Here is an 11,955-nt window from a genome sequence, read left to right on the forward strand (position 1 = left end):
TGGGATTTGAGACTTGTTCTAAATCAACAAGGAGCTATCAAAATCGAGACTAATTTCCATTTTTCAYAAAAGAGAAGCACGTTTTATAAAGGTTACATCCTTAAATATAAATCAACTTCAACGCTGACTTTTTTCTGTAACGATTTAAAATGTTTTTTTTAGAATTGGCATTAACAAAACTTGTCTTTTTAAATAATCAGGTGAAGAAAATGCATTTCCCCAGCATAATTAGTCTGGGATGTCCCAAGTGCTACCAGTCCTATAGCTGTTTACTCTGCCTTATCAGCCTATATTTTGCATTCTATTTTTTGTGAATTTTATTGAAAATATCTCAAAAATATCTGTAATCCAAAAAGGATGGAGTTACGATGTGAAGTGTTTACTAGAAGCCAGTATATTGTCTGAATTCCATGTTATAATAATTGCAGTTTATGTTAAATCATAAATTTTCCTCTGAACAGTATGACTTCTTTTCAAGCAGGTAATGCTCTTCACAAGTTTTCTCATGTCTGGTAGGGTTTTGGGACTAACTAAACTTCAAAAGAACAGAAAGAACTTTTTTCTTGATGCATGTGAACATCTTTGTATCTTTTTTCTATTCTTTTGGAAAAAAAAGGAAACTAACTTTCATTTAAATGTTACCAGTGATGATTAGTTCTGCCATAATGTTAGTCAGCTGCTTTAARTAAGTCTAATGCTCTTTATTTTGCCTTTGGTTTGATAATCATCATGATTTTCCTGGTCCCATCGAGCTAATTTTATAGATGTCAGTTAAGCTTGAGGAGCATCCGCTTTTTCCTGGGAATTTGCAGATGATATCACCTCTTTGAAGCAATGTCCCCTCTTTGAAGTAATGTCCCATGTAAATGGAAAAGTGGTTATATTTTCACTTACAAGTAATATTAACACATTGTTCTTAAACTTTTRGTTTCTAACTTTCTTAAGATATGTTAATACTAACACTGCATTTTTACAAAATTAGGACTGGGCCCTTGGAGTTCTGCATGCCAAAATAATTGCTGCCATAACACTGATGGGTCCCCAGTGGTGGCTGAAAACTGTTATTGAACAGGTAGGGGAAAATTCTCCATGCAAATAATCTGTATAATACATTTTCAGTGTTCATGAATAGGCATCAGAAAACAGTGTTACTTTTGCAGTAATGGATTGAGTAAAACTCGACTAGTCTTGTAGTAAACTTTTAAGTTGTATAACCTAATCCATTAAGGTACACTGAACAGTAAAACAAAAACTCAGAAGTCTGAATTCAGGGAAATGCTGCGTATATGTATATGCATTTTTATCAGGTTTGTAATAAAGTGAGAAAGAGACGTAATTATTTCTTCAGATGAAGTCTATGTGTCCAAATACTTATCTACATACTGGATGTTACTTACATCCACGACACAAGAACATAGACTTTTGCTTTCTCTGCAGTTGTAGGTCAGAAACCTAGAGAATGACCCCATTCATAGATTAGTTGAGATGAAAGACACCATTCTTTCCCCTTTGGTTATTAAGCAATACCGAAGAGATTCTCTGAGCAGTTCAGAGTTACATGGCCTGATGTTTTCTTTGCCAGAAGTAYTTTTTCCTTGGTTATAACCTTTTAATTCCATGCTTGTCATCTCCATGAGGTATTTCAGTTGATTGTCAGAAGGTAATTTTTCAGCCCTTCGCTGTATGTGATGCCTGTGGTGCATGTCCTGATCTCTGTACACAAGGCACCTCTCGTGAGTAAGTCTAACACATAGTCTCAGATATTAAATCACTTTAGCTGTCACACTGCAGAAATGTAGTGTTAGTTCTGGCAGTACCTTTTGATGCATACCGCAGCTCCCTCTTCCATTCTGAATGCTCTCCATGGGCTGCCTACACACTCTCCTGAGCCATCCAGGCTGTGGGACAGAGGCCATTGTTTAGCTGTAGGTGGTAGCCATTCAACACTGGTATTTTTCCATGCTTCATCTGGTTACGTTTTGACCTTAGCTTCTGGTAGTAGCTGCAGAAGCTTAAGAATTGTGGACGCTTTTTTTCAGGCACAGACTCTTAATATGTGCAGAGGCTCTGGTCTGCCCCACCAACTACAAAATAAGATCCTATCTTCTGTCCATTACCCAATTTAATGATTTATTCTATTAGCATATACAGGATCCTTTTCTAGTAAGTTAACAGCACAARGTGATCCCAGCTCACACAAGAAAACACTGTCCATAGCTCTATTAAATGATCTTTCAGAAGGTCTCTTGCATTCTGCAACTGRATCACAACTCTATTCCAGATTACGTTGGTCTCTTGGTCATTGTTTAAATGATTTCCTGGAACCCTCATGGATGTAAATTGGCAGAGAAGTTTTCCTTCTTCAGCTGTGGCCATGGGAACACCCATTTCCTTTCATAAGAAGAATTGTGCAAAACCTTGTAATTATTACTGTAAGAGCAAAGCAAGGCTTTCTTGGTTGATCTCTTCTGCTTCTCCCTTGTTCCATTTTAGGTATATGCAAATGGGATTCGTAACATTGACTTACACTTCATCATCCGTAAACTGGCAGCACCCGTAATCTCTGTCCTCTTACTTTCTCTGTGTGTACCATACATCATAGCTTCTGGTGTTGTACCTTTGCTGGGTATGTATACATTCAGAATACCTGTTTGTACATTCAGAATACCTGCTTATCATCTGACAGTTTACAGCAGTGTAAATACATTTGTGATAATAAAACTTCAAGCTCMAGTTGATTAAAAAAAAACAAACAAAAAAGTATGCAACAAACAACACCTCTTCTGCCAACAAATGTAAATGCTTAAAGACTTTGAAGAGTCACACCATACTCCCAGGAATGTTGTCCAAATGCTTCTTGAACTCTGGCTGGTGAACACTTCCCTGGGGAGCTGTTCCAGTGCCCAACCACCCTCTGGGTSAAGAACCTTTTTCTAATATCGAACCTAAACCTCCCCTGACACAACTTGAGGTTCTTCTTCGGGTCCTGTCACTGGTCACCGCAGAGAAGAGATCAGTGTCTGCCCCCCTCTTCAAGAAGGAGGCAGGCACTGATCTCTTCTCTGTGCAGTGTAGGTATCTAGCTAGTTTGGGAAAGGAATGATTAATTCATTAGACAATCTGCCTTTGATTTTAGTCCCTCTAGGAGCTATACTGAGCTGAGGCCATCTTTTGTTCAGAATCTGACAAGTCAGAAAAGCTTAGGTGAAAATTCTGGCTTTGTYTTGAGGTTTTAGTAGTATGAGAATAAAATGTAAATTTTGAATACAGAGGCTTTTTTCAAACTTTCCTATTTCCTCATAATTGAGSTAAATAATTTGGTTAGAGCCAGGGTATATTTTCATCAGAGCTTTTTCATGAACACCTGTCTTTTACTAGTCAGTTTTGATGGTAACATATTCAAGAAGTCCCATTTTATTCATCAATATCTCACTTCAATACACACTTTTATTGCATTGACTCTTCTAAGATACAAGGAGAAGTCAGTAAGCAGACATACAGAAGCAAAAATAATGCATAGGCAAATAGGCAAAAAGAACTGATAAGCCCTTTTTTCCTACTGTGGATTTTCATTCTGTTAATGGAAAACTTTCTGCTTTTAGTGCTTCAGATTAAAAAGAACAGCAGCTGTCAAGTTGGATCTCTGATGTAAATGGATGTGTGATTTATTTCACAGCCMTTCTACTGAAATTACAGTATAACAAAAAGTATGGAAGCAAGTAGAGAAGCAGAAACATGAGTTAGTTCAGCAGTATTAGAATATGTAAGGGTTTTGTCTTGTTTTGTAGGAGTTACAGCTGAAATGCAAAACCTAGTTCAGAGACGGATTTATCCTTTTCTGCTTATGGTGGTGGTTTTGATGGGAATTCTGTCCTTCCAAGTCCGCCAGTTCAAGCGCCTTTATGAACATATTAAAAATGACAAGTGAGTACCTTCTGGGGTTTTTTTTTTCAGTTTTTCCACTTTATATTATGATAACTTCAGGTTGAATTCAGGTGGTGTAGGTGCTTAGGACTAGAAGGAATTTTAAGAAGTTTTCTGGACAAATGACTCTTGAAGACAGACATAAACTGTTCTTGGCAGATGTTTTATCTGTGGTTCAGGTAGATAAAGACAGTCTATTCCTGTATCTAAAGGGAAGATGGGAAGACACTCCCCCATGTCTAAAATGAATGTTTTCCTAYAAATGAAGGGAAAGTAGATTGTCTTCTCTGTAGTCTTGAAGGACAAATTAATGTCATGAATTACAACATATCTGGAAGTTAAAATCATGACTCAAGCTGCTTCTTATAAAACCATTTCTTCRACCTTCACTGCGTAATTGTTTTTCTTACTCTTCCTACTTATTAGTCCARTTAATCTATTAAAGAATGTTCGGTTGATTTGATAGTTTATCCTTACCAAATTTTGCATGGTTTGCTGATGTTTTCAGTAATTACTACTTTGTATTACTCAGATGCCTGATAAAAATAATAATTTTCCTATTATTTTCTGATTATCTTACTTAAACCATTTTTTTGTGTTACTATATTATTTTTGGTATTACCCTAATTACCTTTTTTTCTGGTTATTAAGAAGATTAGCAACTAGTCTTCATAGGCTTCTTTTGTATTGAAAAGGAGTAAATGAGTTTGTTGTGTTCATGTCCTTAGTTGTCCTATAAGAGTTTTGCTTTCCAATAACTACAAAAGGAGTCAAACCTTAAATAGACTTCTTTGAACCTTAATATTAAAAGTGACTGATACATTGTTCAGTGTAAATGTGAAATTAATAGCATCTAGCAATATTAAGAGAGTTGTAACTAAAATTCAGTTCTTAGCAGATCAATTTATGTTTTAGCACCTTTTATTTGATTAGTTGATTAGTATCCTCTTCCCCACCTGCCTTCATAGCATGTTCTATAATATTTGGTAGCCTGTAATGTGTATAATTAGTATTCCTTTTTAAAAATGGGTTTAGAGCTAGTTATTAGTGTCTTTCAGGCAGAAAGTGGATTGAATTGCAATTTGCATTAACGTAACAAGTTGCTTTCTTGTGTAAGAAAGATATGTCGATAGTATACAAAGCATATATACGTAAGGGAAAATTAGTTTGATATTTAATGAGCTTATCAAATGTTAGAACATCGTTGTAGACAAGAAGTTTGTATAACTTAATTGTCTCATTTCAGGAGGTAAGCAGACGCAGTCATGCCAGCCAGTAGAGATTTGTGCTTTAGAAACATGCTTAATTAAATCTTTCACGTACCAAATTTTAMCAGCATATACAAAGTTTTGTGACATTCTAAAATGTACAAAGGATATGCAATGGTTGCTGGTTATGGAACCATGAGAAAAGGAGCATTGGTGAATAAGTTTCTAAAGGATATGCCAGATCTTAGGGGAAGACTTCATTCATAGCTGTGTAGGGCTCCTGTACATGTAGAACCAGCATGCAGATAGGAAGCATGGAAAGGAATTTACTTGGCAAAAAGCGTAACTCAGTGATAGGGAGGAARTAAGAAATAATGTGAATGGTATGAAAACTGCTAAGTTGATAGTGTGATGTTGAAACAGAATATAACTAAAGGAATCTTGCACCTCTTAAGCTTTCATAGAGGAGCATCAGGATATTTTCTCTCCCTCTAAGAAAGATTAAGCTGCAGCTAAAGTCCATCCTTTACAATATTTAGTTTTTTGAACCAGGGTGTTTTTCATTGGCTATAAGAGCTGAGTCTCCCTTAGCTTTATCCAGTGCATGTTCTGCATTGTGACAGGTTCTTTTTTGAATTTAGAACCTCCTTATCACTTTCATATCTGAGTTGTTGTTCCAGATGTTCCAAGTGGGATAGGCTCAAAGAGACACTGTAAAGATGCTCTTAGAAGGGGCTGGGTATACAAATATTGCAAACACACTCTTTATATTTATTATTTTCATTCAGCTCTTGTATGTCAGAATTGTTTAAATACCAAAGTTAAGGCTGTTAACACAAACCACGGATGCCTGTATTCATTACAAGATGCTTGAATGTTGGGAAAAAAAAAGGTGACTGATGACTATTAAGTGGGGGAGCAATCATTTATAGAATAACTTTTTGTTGAATAAAAGCTACTTTGGCAGCAAAGGAGATAGAGTGTATTTGTGTTACAAAATAGTATTACCTTGTGGTAATTTCTGTTTTTACTGTAATCCCAGGTACCTTGTTGGACAACGACTTGTGAATTACGAACGGAAGTCTGGTAAACCGGGCMCATCAACAACTCCACCTCAGTCTTCACAAGAATAGATGGTCATATTAAACATCTTGACCTTTCCTTTGCCTTTACATGTCCTTTTTTTCATAGACTCTTCTCATCTTTGGATATCTCTCCCAATAATACTCTCAGCAGTGTTTTGGCTTCTGTTGGTAGCATCCAGATAGCAGTTAAGGCTCTGTTTCTTACCTGCATTTTCTGATGTTATAAATGCTGTCTGAGGTCTGTATATGTGTATATAGAAGTGTCCTGACACCCTAAAACCTTGGATTAAAAAGAATGTGCATTGTACATCTTTAAAAAGTATATTAATTTATTAAATCTAGTTGTCACTTTATTTTGGACTGCTGTTCTGTTGACAATGTGCCACAAAGCAATAGTGCGAAGAGGCAAGATGTTTTATAAAATTTGGAGCTTACTTTATGGTGTTCATAACAGTTTTTATTGAAGTAATGCAGTATGATTTTTCATGAGTGGAAAGCCCACGTAGGGAGTATCAAAAGTGAATAACTGTCTTACAGTCAGCAATGAAGTTGCTGTGGTGAGAACATAATGAACTATGTATCTTGCTGTCCAGTCTTTTTTATTATTTTGTATAACACCAAAGCTGTTGTACATTTTTCTATTGCCTGATTGTTTTTCATGTGTCAGAGTTTGTAATATTGTACAGTTGCTGTTAATTCAAGAAAATATTTCCTCTTCTGAGAATTCAGATGTACTTGTTGAGGCTCAGCTGGATTTTTCTGTTTGGTTGAAGGGGGTAGGTGGGTGTTGGCTTTGGGATCAGGATTTCATGAGTTGAAACAGTAAGTCTAAATATACTAACGCTAGGTGATGGAAGCATTTAAAGGTACTGAGAAAAATTAGATAGGTTCACGACTTAAATTGTAGCCAATTTCCTATCAATATTAGAATTTTTCAGGATCTCAAGAAAAGGGATGAACCTTAATTGATGTGCTTGTACAACACAAAGAGTGTAGTGTAAGCAACATCCTGACCTGATCCTTAGTTTGAGCTTGAAATCTTTTTTTCTGTGAGTTACCAAAGTTGAAAATTGTAGTGTGAATTTTATATTGCACAATTACTTTTCAAAAACCAAACCCAACCAAAAAAATATTCTCTCAGAATTGGTCACTGTGAATTTTTACAGGAATAATATTGAGAGAGTGATTTATCATGTACCATGTGTTGCCTGARGGGCAGGGAAATATATACGCTATTAAACAGGCAAAGAAAAGTTACCAGATTTGCAAGAACACAGTCAAACAAGAGCCACCAAATCAAATCTGTGTTATTTCTATATGTAGATAGCGTTCTTTTACAGTAATGTTTGGGGGTGGGGGGTGGGGTTTATGTAGATAAAGAAAACATAACAGTATCACAAAGCTTTAAGTAGCATCAAATCACATGCTTAGATAGCAGTATCTTTCCTGGACCAATGAGGGAAATGTGAATATCCATTGCAGTAATGAGAAAATWGATGGAACATTTAACTTACTATTTAGTACACTCTCCTTCAGTATTCTGTACTTTACCATGTGTGTATATAATTAATACTTGAGAATCTGGCAGGTGCTCTTAAAGTGTCATCTCCTTTTATTGATGTTTCATCTCTGATCTGACATGCTGTGAGCTAATGTGGTCCAGGCTGTGATGGTGATAGTTCATTTTTTTTGGTGTCTGGACTCATGTTCTAAGGCAGTGAGCACAAGCCAAATGCATCTGAATCTAGTCACTATCAGATCCATACTATTTTACAGAATTACTGTTGTCCTGATGACTTTGAACCACAAATATTGCCCTTTGGAGTGATTCATTAGGAAATTTCCAGTGACATGAAATCATAGAAAAATAGCCCAAAATATTTCTTTCATTCACTGTTGCTGATTTAATGCTAAACTGAGTATATATTCACCCCATATATTTTTTATGTCCATAAATATTGCATTTGATTATTTACAGTGATGTACATTGTGGGACAGATATATTTTCACAATAATAAGTTCACTGGTAACATACATTCTTACTTTGACAAACAGTTCCAAAATGGTCTTGCCACTGAAATATTGCAAGCACTACTGTGCATCAGACAGAATTTGCAGTAGTGTGGTACTTGTAACTTCGTGTTTTTATCCAGACAAACTGGTCTYAATATTAAAATTATTTAAGAAAAAGCCTTTGTGCTGTTTCTTACTACTAGTATTTTACAAGTCATGAAAGAAAAAAGCAAATCAAACCAGTTGTGCAATGTGAACTGCAGCTATTTTGATGTAGCTTACACTGTGTATATTTGCTTTTTTTTATGGAAAACTGGTTTCAAATCCAACTGTTGTGCTGGCATTTGCACTGCTTTACTGATCCCAGGTGGAGCTTGTTTCCAAAACTGTCTATTGTGATCTTTTCAGAAATCTCATCTCCTCATCTCCTTATTTTTACACATTTTGGGAAGAAGATGGAGGTTGTAGAGAACAGAAATTAAATAACAGTACTTTATAAATTGTTTTAAATTTCAGTGGTTTGCCTTATTGTGTGCTGTGTACTCCTCTGGAGTGATGCAGAATGGTGTGGGCTTCTATTACTTTTCAAGTGGGACAGACTGTATGTTTGTGTGTGTGTGTGAGCACACTTTTCCACCTCAATTTGTGTTGATCTTGGTCTTGAATGGAGGGGCTGGAGGTGTGTTCTGGCTCAATTGTATCCCCCTTTGTGTGCTGAGAATCTAATGCTGTTGTTAATTCTACAGGCCTTGATCCAACAACTGTCAGGTGGCTCTGTGGCTATCTGGTGCATATTGAAAGAAGTTAATTGCAGCATGGCTTTGACTGTTTTTACACAGATTATTTTATATTGATTAAAAATAGTTAAAACTCTGCATCTTTTCTATCTGCCCTTTCTCTGTTGAGTAAAGCCAAAGTTACTTGATTTTGTTTCTGTGGACCCTTCTCAATCACTGTAACTGCTTTGTGTCAGTAACTTCCCCAGTAAGATGCCAATTCCATCCTATTACAGTGCTCACATGACTTTTCAGCTGGGTGCATGAATTCTTTCCTTGCCTTCCCCTATGCTTGCATAAAGGTCTTCGTAAAAATCTTCACAGCAGCCACACAGTTCTTTAGACAACTCTGTAAAACGCCTCACAAAGGCCTGTACTTAAAAAGCACAAATGACTGGGTTTTGATTGCCTGGCATGCTGATCAGCATCATTTTGTTTCCTTGGACTTCACTGTCCAGTTTTTTACATCTAGGTTGAAAAGGTTCTTGGTAGGATCAGTGTTGTTCTGCTTGCCTTGGGAATAATGGCCACTGTGCAGCCTGGGTAATGAGTGAGGTTCTTGGCAGAAATGATAATAAAAACATTAAACAAGGAATTGAATCTTGGTATAATAATGAAGTTCAGGATGCAAATTAAAGGAAGCTGTTTTCTGAAACTGATGAGGAAACAACTTTTACARCCATAATGATAAGTTAAATCTCTCGTACTCTGGTATTTCAGTTCTTAATTAGGTAACTGGAACTAAAGAATTGCATCATTAACAGCAATTTTTTTAAAGCTATGGTTCTGGATTGAAATTCTTCATTAAGAAGTCACCATAAATTGAGAAGTGATACGGTGAAATCAAAGTTATTTAATAATGGAAAATTTTAAGAGATTGTATTTCCAGAGGTCAAATACAGTTCCAAAATAAACAGAATGTTTTGTGTTCAATATAATATGGAGAGATGGAGCAATGACAAGATTATTTCACAGCCTTGCACATCAGTTTTTCTGCTTATCTGCTTAACTGCTATTATCTCTTACCTATTGAGTAATGGCCAACACCAAAGCTGCCAAGGCACATTTTTTCCCTAAATAAGAAGACAAACATCTGGAGTTGTCTGACATCAGATGTGGGAGGAGGGGGTGATATTTCACCTTCCTYACTTTCAACAGCCATTTGTGTTCCTGGAAAAGGATGCTTGTTTTACTTAGAATTCCTTGTTGCTTACAAAAGCAGAGAACACTGCAAAGCTCTTTTGTTTATATTGGATAGGGTTTCTGTGTTGGAACTTAAATAGTGGAGAGCTGCACTGGTGTGCTATGCTCAGCAGATACAAATTGCATGAGTGGCTTGCTAGAGTTAGGTAAGGAATGTGAAAATACTCCTGGACTAGAATGGAGAGTACATGGGCTATTTTGGCTGGTTGTGAGCAGGAGTGATGGAAGTAGGAAGCAGCAGAAATTCTAAGCTATGCTGGTTATATAGCAGCATTTCTGGCAGTGCTGCTATAAAGCAACAATTGCATCCATGGACATACTTTCAAATGTTTTTTATATCTAAGACTTGGTATTATACAGTGGGGGGAAATACTTCTAGGAAACAGCATGGATTCATATAAAGAGACGACTTACAAGAGTATGTTGTGACAGGACAAGGGGGAGTGGCTTCAAACTGAAAGAGAGTAGGGTTAAGTTAGGTGTTAGGAAGACAATCTTTACTGTGAGTGATGAGGCACTAGAACAAGTTGCCCAGAAAAGATGTGGATGCCCCATCCCTAGAAATGKTAAAGGCCAGGCTGGTTGGAGTTCTGAGTAATGTGTAGTGAAAGTGCTCATGCTSGTGGCTGGTGATCTCTGGGGTCCAACCCAGGCCATTCTATGATTCTAAGAAAATACATTTCATTAAATACAGAAAAAAAAAAATCCACCTACATGCTGCTGCTTCCCATAATACAGTGTGGCAGTTTTTTGCATGATTTCACTGCACTGGACCAAATTGTTGGAATAATTGAGACTATGACATTTACTTTTTGAGCATTTTAAGGAAGAGTTGTGATGACTGCAGATGAGAGATAATACRAATCTTGCTGTTTATCTGTTATTGCTAGACACCTTTGAGAAATTGCATTGTGGAATCAATTTAATTGAGTTGCATTTTGTAAGGCCCTRACGGATAGTGCCTGCTTCAGGTTTTTCTTGCTATAGTGTTCTTCCATGAGTGATGAGCATCATTTTAAATGATGCTTTAAAACAACTAAGGAATAGGTATGTCATCATATGTTAGAGTTTGCTGTTTTCATGTAGTTACAGGAATCTGCAAAGTATTTTGAGGCCAAGTAGTTAGCCTTCAGCTTCTGCTAAGTATTCATATTTTATGAAAGGTTACACAGTTGTTAAAATGTGTGCTTTTTGCTTTCCAGAGCCCACCACTTTATCTTTGTCCTGCATGGCCTTACATGTTCATCAGTGGGGACATAATGTGGATTAAAAAGGCCTGGCTCCTAGTGAGATTGTGTGCTTTCTGCAGTAACTGCTTGGCCTGTTTCAAGCATGCAGCACCCAAGTTTCCGTGGAGCAATGGCTTCTGAAGGCTCTCTGAAGCGAATAATCCTATTACCAAGTTCATTTGAGTTCCTGGGCTATGTGCAGTCCATGTTACAAGAGACAGGAGGGGTATTGCTTTGTAACCAAGAGATGTGCAGCTGTCTTTACAAGTTGCCATTCAGGTTACCTCCGGTGCTGTTTTTAACTGCAGTAGAAAGAAGACTTGTAGCTGTCCACCAAGACTTTGAGGCAGAGAGGGCACTTTAGTTTCTTGGCATTCTGRAGTGGTGGGAGAGCCCTTGCTGCTTCATGGTGTCAGTTTGGAGCAGCAGGTGCTGAGAAGCAGCTGGCACTGGCTGTGCTGCTCTCAGTGGTGACAGACCCTCAGTGGTGCTGCTGTCCTGAATGTCCGGGACTGCA

At 37.0% G+C, this 11,955-nt stretch overlaps 1 protein-coding gene across 2 annotated transcripts in view; it reads left to right on the forward strand.

Annotated features, from left to right (window-relative positions):
* Nucleotides 1-6,570, forward strand: part of MARCHF6 (membrane associated ring-CH-type finger 6) — a 42,795-nt gene extending 36,225 nt beyond the window's left edge. For both annotated transcript variants that reach the window (XM_057378596.1, XM_057378597.1), the window contains exons 23-26: nt 983-1,072; nt 2,494-2,626; nt 3,789-3,924; nt 6,175-6,570. In XM_057378596.1, the coding sequence (XP_057234579.1) occupies nt 983-1,072; nt 2,494-2,626; nt 3,789-3,924; nt 6,175-6,265 (450 nt within the window). In that variant the 3' untranslated portion in view covers nt 6,266-6,570. The remainder of the gene's footprint in view (nt 1-982; nt 1,073-2,493; nt 2,627-3,788; nt 3,925-6,174) is intronic.
* The last annotated feature ends 5,385 nt before the right edge of the window (nt 6,571-11,955 follow it).

This window comes from Malurus melanocephalus, unplaced genomic scaffold, assembly GCF_030028575.1.
Source record: "Malurus melanocephalus ecotype Western Australia unplaced genomic scaffold, MMel_1.1 scaffold_365, whole genome shotgun sequence".
Taxonomy (NCBI): Eukaryota; Metazoa; Chordata; class Aves; order Passeriformes; family Maluridae; genus Malurus; species Malurus melanocephalus.